The sequence below is a fragment of the Chlorocebus sabaeus genome, chromosome 21, assembly GCF_047675955.1.
Source record: "Chlorocebus sabaeus isolate Y175 chromosome 21, mChlSab1.0.hap1, whole genome shotgun sequence".
NCBI classification, from domain to species: Eukaryota; Metazoa; Chordata; class Mammalia; order Primates; family Cercopithecidae; genus Chlorocebus; species Chlorocebus sabaeus.
Genome location: NC_132924.1, coordinates 93866357 through 93887717, shown reverse-complemented (window position 1 = coordinate 93887717; position 21361 = coordinate 93866357). Strand labels below are relative to the sequence as shown.

The following is a 21361-nucleotide window of genomic DNA, read 5'->3' as shown; positions in this document are numbered from 1 at the left end:
TTGCTATGGAGGTGTTTGGGTCCCTTATATGTTTTAGATATTAGTCCCTTAACAGATACGTGGTTTGCAAATATTTTCTCCCAATCCATGAGTTTCACTCTTCTAATTGTTTCTTTTGTTATGCAGAATCTTGGTAGTTTAATATTTTCTCATATGTCTATTTCTGCTTTTTTTCTGTCTGTGATTTTGGGGTCATATTCAAAAAATCATTGCTCAGATCAGTGTCCTGGAGCTCTTCTCATACATTGTCTTCTACTAGTTTTACAGTTTCAGGTCTTACATTTAAATCTTTAATACATTTTTTTTTTGCTTATGCTGTGAAATAATAGTAATTTTATTCTTCTGCATATGGATATCCAGTTGTTTCCCTTTATTGAAGATACTTTCCATTTCCCATTGTGTGTTATTGGTATCTTTGTCAAAATATCAATTGGCTGTAAATGTGTCAGTTTACTACTTTTGTCCTTTTCAATTGCTTGATATGTCTGTTTTTAGGCTAATACCATGCTATTTTGGTTACTGTAACTTTATAATATATTTTGAAATCAGGTAGCTTGATGCCTGCAGCTTTGTTGTTTTTGTTCAAGGTTACTTTGGCTATTTGGGGAATTTGTAGTACCATAGGAGTTTTAGGATTTTTTTCCTGTTTCTGTAAAAAATGACATTGGAGTTTTGATTGGGATTGCATTGAATTTATAGGTCACTTTGGATAGTATGGATATTTTAACAACATTAATTCTTCTAATCCATGAACATGGGATATCTTTCTATTTATTTGTGTCATCTTTCACCAGTATTTTATAATTTTCAGCATATTGATCTTTTAACCCCTCAGTTAAATTTACTTTGTATTTTATGGTTTTTGATGCCCCAGGAAAGTATGTCAGCAGATGTCTTCAAAAGTAAATGTTGTGTCAGAGATGGGCCCAGGACAACTGTCTGATATTCATGGCCCTAGTGTTGGGTCTTTATGACAGGATTTTGGCTGGTCATTGGACCTTTGTCTTACTTCAGGGTTTGAAATATGAATGATTCAAGTTTTTGTATGGTGTGCTATGTCATTGCAAGCATTTTAAACCTTATTATAGATTGTTTTTAGATATATACATTTGAGATAATGTTAGTTAAATGTAAGTGAAATATTTCAATATCCATTGATTTGGTGACTGTCCTGAGTTTGTGGAAAATTCAAAGTCAGGTATTTTTCTGGCAGTACATGCTATTGAAATGTTCATTCCACCTATGAATACTGGTCACCAATTCAGCGAATGCTTCCTTGAGGTGAATTCAGCAATTGTGCAGTGTTTTCACTTTCTCATTTACTTCCACGTATCTCTCTACTAACTTCCTTTGGCAAACATAAACCAGAAAACATTCATTTAAAAGGAGATGACTCAGGAAACAGTATCCTAAATGTAGAGAGAGTTTAAACAAGGGGCAGATAACGTTTGTAAAAGATGAGAGAATTAAGTCGTTTAAGCCAGTGAGGAAAGCAGCTTTTAGATGGAATATTTAGGAAAAAAAAACATGGTTAGTATTTGCTTTATGTGCAATGTCTAATGAAGTTGTTGGCTAAATAAGATTATGAGTTAAGGTAAGCTTTTTCTTGAAACTATATAAATTTTAAAAACTCACATTTTTAGAATTGTAATCTGTATATCTTTTCCCTTTTTCAGAGAAAAGGTGATATAGGCTCAGGTGACATGCTCAGGCTAAGATAAATCTTCTCAGCTTAGATGACAGAAACAATAGTTTAAATTGTATTTAAAATGTATTAACACTGTAGTTGTATCACTTTGTATTTCTGTCAAGCAATGCATTTGAATTATTCCAAAATAAGTGGTTATTCCTGAATTTTCTTTATATTGACATTATTTTAGTTTAAAAATTTTTAACTTTAGAAACGACAAATTTCCTTAAAATAATGACACTTTAGAAACATGATTTTTAAGAAGAATATTAATACAATTCTAAAGGGTTAATAAAATAACAGAATTTTATTAGATGATAGCAACTTAAAATAATTTCTAATTAAGTAAAATATGAATCATTGCAGTGTCTTTTCCAGTAAACAATCATTTAAAATATTTTACAGTTTCACATTCTGTGTAGGGCTTGCACAGCTGAGTTGAAGCACAGACTGAGAATTTTTAAGGAGACAATTAGGGTTTTTTACCTTTTATTATGAAAATATTTTCTCCCCAAACGTTCTCTCTTTGTGTTTTTAAAGGTACTGTAGAAAACCAAAAACAAACAAACAAAAAAACTCTAAGGAACAATAGTTGTCTTCTGTTAAGAACATTTAACAAAAGGACCTGAGGAAGTATTTGAGCTGAGATGTGATGGAGACAGGCAAGTGGCAGTGAGTGGTTGTTGGACAGTGGGCCAGGGGAAAAAAGGTGCTTTGGAAGACCCAAAGGCTGGTGGAAGGAACCATTGTGATAAGACTGGAAAGCTCACAGTGGGTTTGGAGAAAGGCGCATGTATGTCTTAGGGTAGATATCTACCAGATATGGCTGAGACTTGGCTGTGTGAACTGGGGCCAAATTGAATGTCAAGCATACTCTGTGATCTGAAGTTTTGTGAGCAGAAGCACGATCTGATCTATCTTTTGCTATGTATCCCTGATGGGAGTGTCTATTCCCTAATCCTGGACCTTCTGCTCATTTACCTGGGAGAAACGGATACCTGGTCTTGTTACTCTTGGCTAAGTAAGGGAGTATCATGTTTTGATAACCTTTTGTAATGATAGAAGAGAGAATGGAGGAGATGCTTTAATTCTGACAATATGCCTTTATTGATGAACGAATAAAAGTACTCATGTGGGGAAGGCCATCTAATGTTTTAGATTTTTTCCAGATGCTCTTTATAAATAAAATTCTATTAATCTAGATGTCTTTAGTTCACATTTGATACTAAAAATATAGTGACTAAGCTAAATTAGGCACCTAGACCCTGGGTGCTGGGCTGAGGTGAGTTTAGGGAAACAAGCCAGCACCAAGAGGACCTTGCTGAGGTTACAACATTAGTTCTTTGGAACGCTGCAGCGATTTTTCAGCTTCAGGGAAAAGACTTTTCATAAACAATTAACTAGTGTCAGACGACTGTGGTAGAACTACTTAAACAAACTTGGAGAACAAATTTTTACGAATAAACTTTTCAAGGATGTTAAAAACATTTACTTAGAGATAATAGATATGCTTTCCTCACGTCATCATTGGTTTATTTATAAAAGCAGTTCTTTACTTTTCAACATTGTTATGTTCAAATATTTGTTGTAACAAAAGTGCATTTCTTTACAATTATTCTGTAATTTGTAGTTAATTCAAACTTCCTTCTATCATTTAGACTGAATTACTAATGTTTTGGCAAGTTTGGTGATTTAATTTTATCATTGTTTATACATAATTTTTCTTCTCTGAACATTGAGCATGACTGTGAATCAGAGTGTTACATTCACAAATAATAGCGTTCTTGCACTTTTTTTCTGTGGGAATAAAAATATTTATGATTTAGGAAGAAAGTGTATTTGCATGAATATATTTATCAATGAAAAGAGCAAGCTGTTTACTTGTAATAAATATTTATATATGTGGATTTGTAAAATTTAAAGGAAACTATTTCCTTTAATACCCTTTTTAAACAAATAGGGTTTGTGGTCATTCTGGAGAATATAAAAAAATAAAGTATATATCTTGTTTGAAAAGAAAAAATGTGATTTAGAAGGAGATACTTTTACGGACGTAGAGTTATAGATAAGCTAAAAAGTTGTTGAGAGCTATTATAGTACGAGTTTTCTTTCTGCCTAATCAAACGTCTTTTAAAACTTCTCATTTCCTAACTTGTTGACTTATGAAAGTGTTTTCATAAAGATGCTAACTATTGGCGGGGCGTAATGGCTCACTCCTGTAATCCCGGCATTTTGGGAGGCCGAGGCAGGTGGATTACTTGAAGTAAAGAGTTCAAGAGCAGCCTGGCCAACGTGGTGAAACCTCATCTCTACTAAAAATACAAAAATTAGCCAGGCATGGTGGTGCATGTCTGTAATCCCAGCTACTTGGGAGGCTGAGGCAGGAGAATCACTTGAACCTGGGATGGGGAGGTTGCAGTGAGCCAAGGTCTTGCCACAGCACTCCAACCTGGGTGAAAGAATGAGACTCTGTCTCCAAAAAAAATTTAATAAAATAAAGATGCTGACTATAGTGAACTCATTCCCCTCTTTTGTTTGGGAAGGATCTGGACACGTTTGGTTAGGTCTGAGTGAGAGGCACAATAAGGGTCAGAATTTTGTGTGGTATTATTTTGACTGTGTTGCTTGAGATATTGCTAAGGCTCCTTCCTGTTTGCATGTTCATGTGTGGGTTTTGGTAATGGGGATCCCTGTCTCGCATTCTTAGGAATGGCCCAATAATCTGTATAGATACCCTCTTCAGAAACCAGTAACAGCCTGTAAATCTTTTGAGATAGGGCTGAGCTTGTACACTTTAGCTGACTTAGCTTACCAGGCAATAGACGCCATATACATGGTGACCTCTCTAGTGTGTTTAGATGTTTTATTGACTGACCCTTAATGCCTTACCTCTCATAATGTACATCATTGACCCTGGGAACTTGTAGCCCTCAGCTAGACCAGCACATCCTGGCATAACACATTTCTCTGTCTAGTAGTTTGAACATCACGTGAAGCAAACCCTTACTAATTTGAATTTCACCAACATCTTTAATAAGAAATTAGCTCACCAGTTATTAATGTAAATGAAACTGAAAAGGGGAGTAAATTAAGATACAACTTTAGAAAGAATCTTCAATATTTATTCAAGTAGAAGCATGCACAAAGGACCGTACATTTTTAATCTGAGCTTAAATTTCTGCATGTCCTGAATAGTTATTGATACTGGTGGATTTGGGACAGTCTCTAAGACAAGACTCTTTCTTTAACCATTGGTCTATAGTTCTGGTTTATTTTTCCTAAATCAGGCTGACCTGAGTCTATTGACTTTAAAAAAAAATTGTAGAGAGATACTGGACATGGTGAATGATTGGCCTTCAGAAATTACCAAGTGTGTGCTGCTATAGCTAAAACAGAGGCTACGTGTGTATATGTGTTTTCAGCGGCAAGTACTCTTGAGGTTGGTAGTATTTTATTCCCCATGGATTCCTAATAGAACAGCTGTTCCATTATCTTGTACAAATATTTGGCAATGGAATTCCCTTATTTACTAACTATAAGTAACATAATATTTTTAAACCTCCAATCACTGGGAAAGGAAAAATAAACAACTGCCGTAAAGATACTTAGCACTGAAAGTTTGCAGAGTTTAGTATTTGACAGGATAGAGACTGGAGTTTATCATTTATCATTTAGTGAACGTAGGCCTTTCATCAAACTTTTTGTTTATTAAAAGTGTTGGCTATGTAGCATGTAGATAGGAGTCAAAAGGCCCCATGTTTTAAAAATATTAAAATGTCCCGTAAAGGATGTTATATTTTGAAATAACTTTTAGTTGGGGGGAGATAAATCACAGGTTGTATCAATTTTACAAGATAAGCAAATCTGACTTTTGTGGTTTTAAATCATGTTGAATGTTACTTATGAAAAAACTCTTTGAGTTTTTAGTTATAAATTCAGAGAACAGTAAGTTAAAATAACTTTATGTTGTTTATGCTTTTTACTTTTCTTTCAGTGTAGTAGATTCTTATTGAGGGGGAATCTGTGATACTTGGTTAATTATCTGCTTGCTTGCACAAAAATAAACTTATGTAAAAGTGTTCAAGGAAAACATTACAATTCTTTTAATGTAAAATTCATTTGCAGTGGCATTTATATAGAAAATCAGTTTGGAAAACAGTTGCCTTTTGTATTTGTGGTGAGTTAGATATAGGGTTTTTGTTTTCTTTAGATAATATATATCATAGAGTCCTCCCTTTATAAAGTTGAAAGGAATGAGAGTGTTAAGTTTTACAGTAGAGAGTATATTTTCTCTAAACACGCTCTTAGTGATTGAAAGTATCTTTTCCTATGTTCTTCAACTGCTTTTACCAAGTTTAATACTTTCCACAAGTTAATACTTTCCACAATACAGGCACTGAATAAATTGATTGGTTTTGTTAGAGAAGATTGCTAATGAAGAAGATTGTCTTCATTAGATGAATAAAAGTTAGAAATGAAAATTTTAAAAAGTCAATTTTCCCCAAAGTGAAAGTTAATGGAAATACTTAATACAAAAGCAAATATTGTCTTTTTAGAAAGTTTGTTAATACCCATTATTATCAGTAAAGAAGTAAAGACGTGAAAAGAAAAAAATTCACTTTTTCATTCATTCAGAGGCAATAGAATACAAATAAGCAAAATCCAGACTATCATTGAATGAAATTGACAGTAACAGAATTCTAGGTTCTATGATTTTGTGACTGAAATGAACATGGAAAATAATTGAACTCAAACTGATTTGGGCAAACTGTATGCATAGTTTGTTGTTTTTTGTTTGTTTTTGTTTTTGTTTTGAGATGGAATCTCGCTCTGGAGTGCAACGGAGCCATCTCGGCTCACTGCAACCTCCGCCTCCCGGATTCAAGCGATTCTCCTGCCTCAGCCTTTCGAGTAGCTGGGACTATAGGTGTGTGCCATCATGCCTAGCTATGTTTTTTTTTTTTTTTTTTTTTTTTTTTTTTTTTTTTTTTGCATTTTTAGTAGAGATGGGGTTTCAACATGTTGGCCGGGATGGTCTCGATCTCTTGACCTGGTGATCCACCTGCTTTGACCTCCCAAACATATAGTTTTATTTTTTTATTTTTTATTTTTTTATTTATTTTATTTTTTTTTTAAAATTTCTTTATTGTTATTATACTTTAAGTTGTAGGGTACATGTGCATAACGGGCAGGTTTGTTACATATGTATACTTGTGCCATGTTGGTGTGCTGCACCCATCAACTCGTCATTTACATCAGGTATAACTCCCAATGCAATCCCTCCCCCCTCCCCCCTCCCCATGATAGGCCCCGGTGTGTGATGTTCCCCTTCCCGAGTCCAAGTGATCTCATTGTTCAGTTCCCACCTATGAGTGAGAACATGCGGTGTTTGGTTTTCTGTTCTTGTGATAGTTTGCTAAGAATGATGGTTTCCAGCTGCATCCATGTCCCTACAAAGGACACAAACTCATCCTTTTTTATGGCTGCATAGTATTCCATGGTATATATGTGCCACATTTTCTTAATCCAATCTGTCACTGATGGACATTTGGGTTGATTCCAAGTCTTTGCTATTGTGAATAGTGCTGCAATAAACATACGTGTGCATGTGTCTTTATAGCAGCATAATTTATAATCCTTTGGGTATATACCCAGTAATGGGATGGCTGGGTCATATGGTACATCTAGTTCTAGATCCTTGAGGAATCGCCATACTGTTTTCCATAATGGTTGAACTAGTTTACAATCCCACCAACAGTGTAAAAGTGTTCCTATTTCTCCACGTCCTCTCCAGCACGTGTTGTTTCCTGACTTTTGAATGATCGCCATTCTAACTGGTGTGAGATGGTATCTCATTGTGGTTTTGATTTGCATTTCTCTGATGGCCAGTGATGATGAGCATTTTTTCATGTGTCTGTTGGCTGTATGAATGTCTTCTTTTGAGAAATGTCTGTTCATATCCTTTGCCCACTTTTTGATGGGGTTGCTTGTTTTTTTCTTGTAAATTTGCCAAACATATAGTTTTAATAGGCAATATTGCAGAAGAGTTTCACATTTCAAAGCAGGGTCTAGCCTTGGTATACATTTTTTATATTTTTGTTATACCACTTCTATTTTGAATTACTGAGGACACATTTAGGGAAAGGAAGACTGTACCTGAGCAGTTAGAATATTTCCATTCTCCATTCACCTCCTTTACTTCCCATAACCCTGAAGTATAATTGCGCCACTTACAATTTTCTATGTAAAGCATATTCAAAGTCCTTCAGCTACGAAGTCTTTTCTCTTTGGTGTCAAGGCCTGCGGAGGGCTATTGTTTGTTTTAGTTTTGTTTTTACTTTTATCAGTGTGCTCCAAGCACATAATTTAGAGAGCTAATTTAGTTCCAAAAGGCTTATGATGAAACATTGCCGTCATTTCATCCTGGCATTTTTCCACACCCAAGAGGCAATTGCTTTCAATTTTGTTTGAGCAGATTCCTTTGGAATTTACTTCCATATCTCCAAATCATATATTTATGTAATATCTTTTAGTTTATATAGTTTTTAGTTTTGGGCACTATCCTTTGGCTTCCACTTATGGAAGATGAAGAACTGGTAACCTTTCCTGCTGTGCCTCCCACCATACTTCCTATCTTACCTCAACTCAGGTATTTCATAATTATGGTTAGATTGGTGTTTACATGATTATGACCATGTAAATGCTGTTTACAGCTGGATCCGATAAAGCACTGGGTTTACATTTTCTTTCTGGAACGATCTGTTGTTTTTCTTGAAATTCATCAATTTCTTTGTTTTTTGTTTTTTTGCATTTATGTTTAATTCAACTCTGAATTACTTCCTTCTGTCGTAAGTTTTTTTCTTTATATAGTCAAATATATTGGGCATTTCATCTAATATATATATATCTCGAATATATATATCTCAAATATATATATATATCTCGAATATATATATCTCAAATATATATATATATCTCGAATATATATATATATATATATCTCAGAACATTCTAGACTTGCTCCAACCTAGGCCTCCTGAAGCTGTTGCCATCATGGGATATCCTTTTACTACCATTCTGGAATTTCCTTTGCCTCCCTTTTTTGTTAGACTCTCTGTTTCCTGGATTCCAAGTCATTGTCCTTCCCTGTTCAGTCTCTCGTTTTAGGAAGCGTGTCTTCCAGTAATTTCCAGAAAAAAATATTCATAGGAGGTTTTTTAAAGTCTCTGTCCCTGAAAATGGCTTTATAAACCCTCAGCCATTAATTCTGATGGCTATACAATTCCAGATTGGAAATTACTTTTTCCTCAGAAATTTGAAGACACTCGTCTGCTGTCCTTAAGAAGTCCACTGCTATTTTGGTTTGATTTGAGTCTTGAACCTTTGTAGGAAAGGTATGTAAATTTGACCTTCAATTCTGTGTTTCTAGTACTGTACTTTGTCATCTACTATACCTGCTGTCCCCAGTCCTGACTCTCTGTTTTAGTGTCTCCACTTCCTCAAGCACCTCTATTGGTGAAGGTTGGGTAGTCACTCTGCTACATAGGATGGGAGAGGGGCCTGTGTTGGGGAGGAGGTCTAACTTCTTCCTAAATGGGGTTTTCAACAAGTCCTTCTCTCTTTATCCTCACCTCAGAGCTGCCAATACGTGAGTATTTTGGGGACTCTGTGATGTGAATCAGGTCTTCCCACTATTGCTTTATCATTCACCTTTTGGGGGACTGCTGAGATATTTGTCACTCTGCTCTCTGCTTTGCACTTTTCCAAAATATACTCACTGTTGTCTCCTTTTCCTTTTTTCAGTTTTCTCTGGGATTATGACTTTTAAAATATCCCTTTACTATTGTTTTAGTGAAGTTTCAAGGGGAAGAAGGGATAAGGGCAAGTGTTGAATCTGCTTTCTTTAGGGGGAAATCCTAGGGGGTGGTGGTATCAGGGAAGCAGATCATTTTTATAAATAAATGTTTCTTTAAGAGAAGGGCCTTCCTTGAGATTTTACTATTTTGACTGCATACATATAGTGATGTGAAATAACTTTAAAAGTGGGGGGTGGGGGGGTGGGAATGAATCCTCTTTGTTTCTATGAGGGGATGCATTTACCCACACATCCCTAAGGGCTTAAATAGGAAGGTGGGTGTCCTGCCCTTCCTTTCCTCCTCAGATACTTCCAGTGGACAGAGGGACTAGTAACATGTCATTCTGGTCATTCTGTGACCAACCTCAGTTTGTTTAAGATAACAGACAAATTGATTTCACTACTTTTAAATAAGAAGTGGCGTTCCCCACCCTCCACACCCATCCTACTTTAGTTTTGTAATAAAAATGTTTTGGAAAATACTAAATACAGTCTCACTGGACAGGGATTTTACTAAAAGTTAATGTAATAGCCTTTGGGATTAGACACCCTTTTGTGGGAGTGACACTGATAGTCTCAGGAGGATGAGCAATTTTATACACCATCATTCTCGTCCTCTAATCCTAATTACCTCTACTCAAGAAACATATATTGAGTGTCTGCTATGTGCCAGGTAGTGTGGTAAGTATTTAAACCACAATGATACCTCTTGTTCATGTGGAGTTTGTGTATTCTAGTAGAAATTATGATATGGTTAATAATGGCTACTTTTTAGGAAGTGCTTACAAGGAAGCAGCACTTTACCTTATGGGATCTTTTGCACAGCATTGCAAGGTAATTTTAACATTCTCACTTTACAAATGAGGAAACTGAGGTGTAGTGGTTTGCCCAAGACTAGCCAACGGATATGTCAAGTAGCCAAAATCTGAAGCCAGGTCTATTTTATTTCAAAGCCTATGTTCTTCCATTTTTACAGCTTATTTTTTTTGAGTCAACAAGACAATTTCACATACATTGTTTTATTTAATCTTCTATTACCTAAAACATGAAGGCACCCATCTTTGAACTGAAAGTTATTTATTCTCAGCTTCAGTGACTTGGTGAAAAAATATGATTGATTACATCATTTGGGGGGTGTATCCTATTATCAGAATGCTGTGTTCCTTTTTTTTTCCTAAATGTAGGTTTAGGAATAAAACTTATTTGTGGAACACAAGTTTTAGTTGGTCTGTAGTAAGGGAGCTTAGATATTTTCAGGAACTCTGTATTGAACAATTTTGCAAAGCAAGTAAAATAGTTTGTAATGGAAATAATGACATTCTAATTTCCTGTATAGACACACATTTATTCATTCTTCATTTGTTTAAAATGTTTAAATGGTAGTAGCTTGAGATGGGGAGAGTTTGCATGTTAGTCCCTTTCTTTCACTTGTAAATTGCATTAAATGTTTAAAGGCATATTGGATTATTACAGCATAATCTACAGAAAAGATACTGGTAAAAGAGAGGCAATATTGAAAATAGAAATGTATAGGCAGAAGTTAAGGGGAGTCAAATGTTAATAAGACACTCAAGGTTCAAATTAGAGAAACCCAAGGGAATACTGAAATTGGTCTTAGTTGGTAAACTGGTCATTATTTCCACTGACATTCCACCCAGTACCTGCTGTGTGACAGGTGCTGCTTGGACAATGGGGATAAAATAATATTTAAGAACAAGATCCTTGCCAGCCAGAACTGATGATCTGGCATTGGAGGGAGCACTGTGACTTATGAGTAGGGCAGCCAAGTGGTTTATAAGCCAAAGTCTCTGAGACCTGAAATACAGCAGACAAGGAAACCCCGACACACAGAGGGAGGGAGAAAAGTAAAAAAATAAAGAATAGGAGGTAAAATACTGGAAAACAATGATGAGGAAGACACTGTGGCACACTGCAGAGAATGAAGGCTGCGTGTGGAAAGAGGACAAGTCATTATGGCTGTTGTTTCACAGACTAGTACAGAATAGCATTTTTTACAATACTTTCCATTTTCCAAAGCATTTTCACATGTATCAAATCAACCTTGATGGAAACTATAAAAGGGGGTTCTTTTTAATCTTTATCAGGTAGATAAGCAAACTGACACAAAGATAGTTAAATGGTTTGCTAAAGATCACATAATATGTTTCAGAGCTGGTTCTGAACTTAAATCTAACTCCAAATTCAGAGCACTTTTCATCGTTCTAGAAAGAAAACCCACTAGGAGAAGATAGGGTGAGTTGCTCTGCAAACTAGACTGGTACATACCATCTCATTAAACCATATGCATTGGGAAAGGAAGAAACACGAGGAACACTTGCTGCCACCATCAGGGGACATACATACATGTTCCCAGTAATGTTGAAGATAACAGGTGTTTGTGTGGTGAAATTGATATGGATGTACACTTCATACCATAACACAACTCAGCAGGAACTGTGTTTAATTCTGGGCTAATTTTGTTATTAAATTAAGGATTAGCATCATGCTTTATAGATGCTTCAAATCTAGCTCTTAAACTAAATAGCAGTTGAGTGATTCTCAGTGCAATAATCAGTATGAGAATGACTTTATCAAGTACTCAGATCTTGCCACAAAAGAAAATTTAGGGGTAGATGCAGATGGTCTATTTATCCTGTATTAAGGATGAATTTGACATTTAATGTTTTCCTTGGAATTAGAACACTGGATGTTTCAGGCTACAGCAATAACAACGAAGAAAAGACAGCTGACCGTAAAGCTGCAACATCATTTGTAAAAATATTTTATTTGAATCAAATTTTAAATTCAATTTATTCCAAGAAAGGGTTATAATGTTGATGAAACTTGTCTTTTCAACCTCAAAGTCAAACAAATCAGCGTTCCTGAGTGTTAGTGGAATAAATAAAAAAAAATTATTTTGTATGGGAGAACTGGCATCATATGAACCCACTGGAAATCTGAAAGATACAATCATTTTAGAGCTTTCCCAGATTTAAGAGTGTCCAGCTCATAGGAAACTTAGCCCCTCCGTACCAATCATGGGCTACATTTGCAAACTGATTAATGACTCCAAGAGGCAGAAAATGAGAGAATATTCAAGTAGGATTTAAAAGGTTATAAAACCTGTCTAGAAATTTACGTGGTTATCCTCAAGGCAAAGTCTGGGAAATTCCTATTTTTTTAATAATCATCATCATCCATGTCCGTGTTTTATTGATAAACGTATCTTGCCTTTTCAGGGATGCTTTGGTTTTCATTGTAGCCAGACGTCAAATATGAAACGAATTTAGGTTAAGAATCTGAGACACAAAAAATGTCTCATAGTTTAATTTTTCTCTGGAGTCTCCCTGTCTCTAAGGGTCTTTTCTTATCAAAGATTAGAAAAGTGATCTAGTATGTAGTTACTGAACATTTGGTCTCTTTGTAACATAAGATGCAAATATAATATTTTTTATGTCTAGAAATCTCTTAAGTAAAGCATTAAAGAAAGTTTGGAGAAAAATTGGCTTGAAGTACTATGCTTACAACATTTCTTCTAATCATACTTTTAAGGCTGAAATCTTTAAAGTAAGGCCTAGAAATAACAATACTTCGAAATGACATCTGAGTATATTAAAGCTGACCATGAATACTATGTATGCCAAAAATAAAAGTAGCTTGCAAAATGAGATCCCCTTAACAAAGTACTACTTTATCCTTTGAACCAACAGTTACTTTGAAGCTGTGATATTGTCTGAGAGATTATGCAGTTATGTAGTCTTTATTTTTCATATGAAAGAAATAGGAAGGAACCATATTAAAACAATAGCAATGATTTATATTTTTAAATCATAGGAGGTGTCTTACAGTAGTAGAAAATCAGCCCTGTTTTCTGTATCTTATACTCCACTCCCCCTTTTATTAGCAAATATTATAAACAAAGAAACATTAAGTTTGAATCCTGATGGCTTACCATCCTAATTCGGTCCACTTTTTCCATCTTCTTTCCTTCATTCTACTTCTGCAATCTTTTATTTGATTCATCACACGTTGCTTTTCTACAGGTCATTTTTTCACAAAATTGCTAGACTTATGTTTTTATAGTGTACATTAGATCATGCCACCTGCTAATGGGTTTGAGTTACCCATAGAATAAAATCCAAAATCCTTTCCATGGCTCCTAATGATCTGTTTCTTTGCACCTCACAACGTCTACTTGCATACCCCGTATCCCATCCCACTCTTTCTGTGTGCCCGTTACCATTGAGCTTTTAACCAGCTAGCCCACCATGCAAGGCCACATCACACTTGGTATTTCCTCTTCCTGGATTGCCTTTTTCAGAAGTCTTAACAGCATTCCTTCTTTCTTGTCTGTACTGACTCATTTGAAAGATCACCTTTATAAAAAGACCTTCCCTGATCACCCAGTCCAAGGTAGCTCCCAGTCCTACTCACTATCATACCACTCTGCTTTGTTTGCATTTATTCTTTTACTTAACAAATACTCGTTGAACACCTATTATGTGATGAGGAATGCAAGAAAGTACCTGCCCTTAGTAGAGCTTTCAGTCCAGTGAAGGAGGATATTCACAAATCGTCACTACCTGGTACTCCCACCCTGACCTCCCACTGTAAATAGAATGGAATATTCATAATTGCAATGAAGTTTTATTCCTGCTGAAATTAGTGAGGATGATTTTCAGAGAGCTTGTTCTTTCTCGTATATTTGCGGCTTGCCTCTGTAAAATTACCACCACAAATGGGCACGGTGTGACACAGGAACACAGCTACAGTGATCCAGTGCTCCCAAATTCATTATGCCCATTCTTGTGGAAATCACATTATCTGCTGTTTAATTTTCTTGTTTGTAAAATGAGGTAGCCTTATCTATTTCACAGGATTCTTGAGTGAATTAATTGTGAAAGTACTTGATAAACAGAGCACTGTCCAAAAGTTGTTGTTTTTTTCTAATCATAATAATGGTTTCCAATTCCACCCTTGGCTATGTGGGCTTCAAATCTACACTTTTTTTTTTTTTTTTTGAGGCAGGTTCTCTCTCTGTCACCCAGGCTAAAGTGCTGTGACATGATCATAGCTCACTACAGCCTCAATCTCCTGGGCTCAAGTGATCCTCCCACCTCAGCTTCCCAAAGTGTTAGGATTACAAACACACACCACTATGCCTGGATAATTTTCTTCGCTTCTTCTTTTTTTTCTTTTTTTAGATATGGGGTCTCATTATATTTTCCAGGCTGGTTTCAAATTCCTGGGCTCGAGCGACTCTCCTGCCTCCCAAAACCCAAACGTTGAGATTACAGGCCTGAGCCGCCACACTCAGCCGAGTCTACATTTCTGATAGTTAGATGAACATTTTTATGTTAATCAAATAAAATTAGATTTGTTATTTTCCCACAGAGCTATTTACCCCTCCCGATTTTTCTGCTTTGGTGAAATACATCATTCTCCTCCATTCTAAATTCAATGAGTCTAATGCCTTGCCAATTTTCTTTTCCTATACCTTTTAAAATGATTCTTTTCTGCCTATTTGCAAGGCTACCATCTAAGTTCAGCTGCTCACTTCATGCCTCCTCTTGTGCTACCGTCTAAGGGATCTTCACCCTCCCCCTTAGCAAACTTCCTTTTTCCAAATCATTGAGAACTTTGCCTTTATTTCATCAGTTTATAATGTCGTTCCCCTATTCAGAACCGTTGAAAGATGCTACCTTAATGCCTACATGATGGATTTAAAATTCACTAGTGTATTATTTAAAGTTCACCATAATCTGGCTTCAGTCCATCTTTCCCATTTGATCGCTTCTCATTCCTCTTTCTGACCACTCCAGCTAGATGGATCTGTTTCCTGTTCCCTGATTCTTTGCTTGACTTTGCAGCTGCCTCTGCACACTTGTTCATGGCTTTTATTTACCTGGTATTCTCTCTTCTTTGTTCCAATCCTTTTCACCTTTTGGAACACTGCATATTTCTCTATGTCATAGGAATCTTGAATTTTTATCTCCATTTCTGTTTTTGACATTGTATTAAACTTTGTGTTATTTTTTGCCTATGCATGCCTTATCAGAATTTTGATATTCTTTTGTATATCCCAAGTGCCTTCCCCATAATAGAAACTTACTATATAAAGTGTCAACACTGGTTGAGATTTTGTTCTATGTTGTGCTTTTTCTAAGAATGCAAAGGAGACCCCCCACCCCCATTGCCTAGAAGAGCGAGTTAAAGTCTGCTCATGGGCAGAGCATTGAACTTGTTGACTGCACCCCGTCCACTTTGAAAGGACTTAGGTCCCCTTTCTTGGAGAACTTGATTAAAGTTTATCAAACTAGAACATGTAAATTCTTATTTATCCTAATGAAAGTAGTGGCATTTATAAAAGATTTTTCTCAAGAGATGGCTAATAAACTATGACTCACTGAGATGAATATTAAATGTTATCTGCAGATATTTCTAAATTTGCTGAAAATTTCCGCATCTGCGTCTGAGGGGCTTCATGAAAACTCGCCTCTGTTTTCTTGTTCCCTAGGTAAACATAATACCAAGTTTGTCTTTGAGGAGCCTACTTTATTTTGGTACTATAATAACAGCATACTTTTCTGTTTTTCTACAGTACTTTGGAAGTTTGCTTGTCATTTTCTGCGTAGAACTGGCTTGTGGCGTTTGGACATATGAACAGGAACTTATGGTGAGTTCAAATTAGATATAACCATAATCTAAAACAACGGTTCAACCTTTTAAATTAGATACTTGTATTAGTTCATTTTTACACTGCTATGAAAGAACTGCCCAAGACCGGGTAATTTATAAAGGAAAGAGCTTTAGTTAACTAACAGTTCAACATGGCTGAGGAAGCCTCAGGAAACTTACAATCATGGCAGAAGGTGAAGAGGAAGCAAGGCACTTTCTTCACATGGTGGGAGGAAGGAGAAGTGTTTAGCAAAGGGTGAAGAGCCCCTAATAAAACCATCAGATCTCGTGGGAACTCACCCACTATCAAAAGAACAGCATGAGGGAAACCGCCCCCATGATTCAATTACCTCCACCTAGTCTGTCTCTTGACATTGACATGTGGGGATAGGGGGATTACGATTCAAGATGAGATTTGGGTGGGGACACAAAGCCTAATCATATCAATACTTTAGAGTAATTTAGGCACATGATTATTAATTTGAATGTTTATGCTACATGATAACAGTTAATAGTCCCAATACTTCTGAAAGCTAACACTTTCTTTTCTGTGTCTGAAGCACATTTCCAAGTCATAATTTGTAAAATTTTCTTTGGTATACTCTGTATATGTCTTTAATTCCACAGGCTGCTTAAACATGGGTATCACAGACTAAAAATAGTGTATGTACTAAAATAATTTTACCAATTTTGGAGTTAATAATAGAAAAGATTCATATTCGCAAATGATTAGTCTGAAAATTCTTGAACACCTACATAAAGCCTTTTAAAATGCTGACTGCAATAGTGAACAGATGACTAGGAAGCCTACATCTCCTGTTTGCAACAGGCAGAACCATTTTCCACCATTAGTAAGAGGTGTATTTGAAGAGTTGCTGTGTGTTTAGCACAATCTAGAAGCACTCTCACAGTTCCACACTTGGCTACTTGAATATAGCTCTTCATTTTTTCTCTTTTATTTCAGCAGTTGAAATGGCTGGGACAACTTTTATAGCTAGCATAAATGAGCATGAAATTTCTCAGTCTTAAGATTTTTACTAGTCATGTTTGGCTTACCACTTGCACTTCACCCTTGCACTCACTGGGTATTATTACTTATTAACATTTTGCTTACTTCATTGAGGGAAATTACTGCATTTATTGCTAGTGATGTCGAACGCTTTTGCACGTCTGTGAATGCTCTTTGTTTTCGTCGAGGGAGGCCAGACTTTTTCCCCATAAACTTTGTAGAGTAATTCTGTTTTAGTAAAATGGTGTTTTTCCATGTGTGGTTCTTGGGCCATCTGCAGTAGGAGCCACCCAGGATGATTCTTAAAAGTGTGCATTATTGGGCTCCAGCCCAGATGTGCTCAGTCAGAATGGAGGGGAAGGCAGGGAGGAAAGGGCAAGGACTGGGCATTTGCATCTGTGACAAGTTCCCTAGGACGTCTTCAACATTTTAAAATGTAGTGACTCTCTAAAAGGGACAGAGATTATATTGTATTTGTTTCAGAGTGAAGAGAGTCATTTGGCAATTGAACAGTAAAACAGAAGTCGTTTCTGGTGCTGATATACTCTTCAAAGATTCTTTGGTGAATCTACCATTGTGCTTTGAGACTGTTTTGAATACTAAGCAGTAACCACAGACCAGTGGCTACTCTACACACTCCAATTTACATATCAGTGATGCTTTGGCACACTCACACATATGTTTCTCTGTGAAGACACTCATGCTTCCAGTGTTCAACAGCACTAAGCAAGTAGAGAGTTCCTGAAAAGGTGAAAAGTTAGCTCAGATTCTAACTAGTTGAATATAAAGTTCAGAGCTCTTATTAACATGAACTCTCCCATTAATATGGGAACTTGTTTGCTGTCTTTGAAAATCATGTTTTCTCCCCATCCCTGGAAATTTTATTAGGGGAGTGAAAAAATACTCGGCTCCAGAGAACGTTTCTGTGGTTTACTGGTAAAAAGATGGTCTCTCTTATTTTTTTCTGTTTTCAAGTGATAAATGTGTCTCCTTGACATTTAAACCATAGAGAGTATATCTTATCATTAGTTCTGGATCCTGTTACCTCAGCTTTTTATTGTGTTCTGTTTGGTAATTAAAAGGATTTTAGCAATTGGTTTACTTTCTTGCGGATTTTAAAAATGGGCATTAGAGTGTATATGCCGTACTAATATTTGGTAAATCTTCCAAGATACAGCAGGTTCAAAATGAATTAGCTTAAATGGTTGAAATGAAATGTTTTGATTTTAAAGTAATTCTAAGAAATATGAGGAAATTGAAATGAATGTATACTTGTTTAGATACTTTCTTCTATTCTGTTAAGAGACCATCTACGATTAGCTCCTGAGTACTGCAGTGCTAAATAGGTGCCTACTACCATTCCAGTTGAGGGCATACATCACTGTTTTGCTTTTGTAAATCTTTCCCATTACATCACCAGAATGGAGCAAGGGCTGTTTAAAAGTGAAATGTAAAAGCAGTTCTTTAAAAAAAGTTTGTCAGGTTTTTTATTGCTTTTGCACTAATAGCAGTGTGAATGAAAAGTACCATTAAAGTTTATTATCTGCCAAATTTTGCAGAACCCAGCCTTTACATAGAATGGGCTTTGTGCTTTTAGCTGTTCCATGCAAGGAACCAATCAACCTGTGTGTTACTTTATGGCCAGACCTCAGTATTTGTGCCAGAACCTCAATGGTCTCCTCTGTTTTCTTCCACATTTGGTCTCAGATTGATCGTGGTCACAATAAGGAAACACAACCTGTATTTATTTTAGAAGGTAAAGTTTTAAAAAATTGATATATTAACTAAATCAAGTGACTTGACATCAGATAATCTGCTTTCTCATTTCTGTTTTTTTATACTGTTCACCTTCTATTCATTATTCCTTCTCTGGATAAAATCTGTCAATGATATAGTTTCAGATTGTACATTTCTAGATAATTTACTTCACTTCCATTTATTTTATGCCCAAAGGGTTATGAGATAATACTAATTTATGGTGAGTAATTTGAACTTTGACTAGTTCCCTGAACTTTGCTGAAGGCATATGAACACAGAGTACACCCATTTTGCTCATTATTTGGGGGAAAAAATGGGTGGCCAAGTGTTTGAATGTTTTATTGTGTATTTCCAAGTAATCAAAAACAAAAAAAGTTAACAAAGGAAAAAAATGAAGAATTTCTGTGGTCAGGAATTTTGAAACTGCTTCTATTGATATGATTATCTTAAAAAATAAGATTTTATAATAATCCTAATCTCTAGTTCTGTTGGAGCCTTATTTGCTCATGTCTCCCTTTTTTCCTTTTTGGTTCTTGATCTTTGTGTTATTTATTGAATGCCAAGCTTGCTTTACTAAGCCCAGTCTATATTACTTCATAGATCAGATGGGAATGTCCTTCCAGTTTCCCAGAGTTGCTTTAATACTATGTGTGTAATGAGATTAACATTTGTATACCTCCATTTCTCATGGCCCTGGAGTAAAATCATAGCCTGATACACTGACCAGATTTCTGGCCAGCAATGACTGTTGTATTGTATTGCATTACAACAATGACTGTGGTATTGTATACCCAAAGCTCTGCCATGATTAAAGTCTCTGCAATAGACATGGTGCTAGGTGATTGGAGAATAGAAGCACAAAAATACTTTAAGAACTGTTCTTTCTTTTTTATTATTTTTAATTTTTTTATTTCAATAGGTTTTTGGGTAACAGGTAGTATTTGCTTACATTAATAAGTTCTTTAGCAGTGATTTCTGAGATTTTCGTGCATCCATCACCTGAGCAGTGTACACTATACTCAATGTATAGTCTTTTATCCCTCATCCCGCTCCCATCCTTCCTCCCGAGTCCCCAAAGTCCATTGTGTCATTCTTATGGCTTTGTGTCTTATAGCTTAGCTCCCACATATGAGTGAGAACATACGATGCTTAGTTTTCCATTCCTGAGTTACTTCACTTAGAATGTTGGTCTCCAATTCCATCCAGGTTGCTGTGAATGCCATTATTTTTCTCCTTTTTATGGCTGAATAGTATTCCATGGTATATATATTTTCTTTATCCACTCATTGATTGATGGGCATTTGGGCTAGTTCCACATTTTTACAAATGCAAACTGTGCTGCTATAAACATGAGTCTGCAAATATCTTTTTCTTATAATGACTTATTTTCCTCTGGGTAGATACCTAGGAATGGGATTGCTGGATCAAATGGTAGGTCTACTTTTAGTTCCTTAAGGAATCTCCACACTGTTTTCCGTAGTAGCTGTGCTAGTTTACATTCCCACCAACAGTGTAAAAGTGGAGAACTGTTCTTTCTAAAATTCTAATATACCTCCTAATTACAACTTTTGAAAAAGTGTTGACAAAATTATCCCAGAGTGAGGCTTAACTTGAGTCAAAGTCTTTCCCTTTTTAAGTCTTTCCACTTTGTTTTAGTACTATTATCTGCAGTTGCTTCAAAGAGCAACAACTTCATAGTATTTTGAAGTCAAATTAAGGGCATTTCTCTGCAGAGGTTATTTGTTATGTGAAAGTTTTCAGTATGTCTGTAGAATGTACAGTTAATTACTTGTTTGTGGTTTCCTTGAGCATTAAAGTCATTTCTCATTTTTTTCGTTAGTACAAAATACCTATTCATTTATCACAAAAATCTACACACTGAGATTGTCCAAAAACTACATTGACTACTCTGAACTAAATTTAGGCCACAAGCAAATATAAATTTAAAATAGTATTTGTCAATTATAAGACATTCTGAGTGTGTGTGTGTGTGTGTGTGTGTGTGTGTGTGAGAATCTGTGTCTGTGTGTGTGTGTTATAGCTGTTGATATTTTGCTTTTTATTACCAGGTTCCAGTACAATGGTCAGATATGGTCACTTTGAAAGCCAGGATGACAAATTATGGATTACCTAGATATCGGTGGCTTACTCATGCTTGGAATTTTTTTCAGAGAGAGGTAAGTGCTGCAATTTCTGAGGTAGAGAGAGTGAAGTAAGTGGTGCACTTTCAAACCAGATGTTTAAAGCTTTGACTTTGGTAATTTCCTCTGTGCTGAAAAATTAAGCCTATGATTCAGTAACCTCCGGTGCAATTCTTTCTTGAAAAAATCTTAAGTAACTTCATGGCCTGATTTTCCTCCCATATATACCA

The 21361-nt window shown here is 35.8% G+C and overlaps 1 protein-coding gene across 2 annotated transcripts in view; it reads left to right on the top strand.

Moving 5' to 3' along the window:
- The window catches only part of TSPAN12 (tetraspanin 12), a 71450-nt gene that overhangs the window by 27192 nt on the left and 22897 nt on the right, over positions 1–21361 (top strand). For both annotated transcript variants that reach the window (XM_007982707.3, XM_007982708.3), the window contains 2 exons: positions 16147–16221; positions 21060–21167. In XM_007982707.3, coding sequence (XP_007980898.1) covers positions 16147–16221; positions 21060–21167 — 183 coding nt within the window. The remainder of the gene's footprint in view (positions 1–16146; positions 16222–21059; positions 21168–21361) is intronic.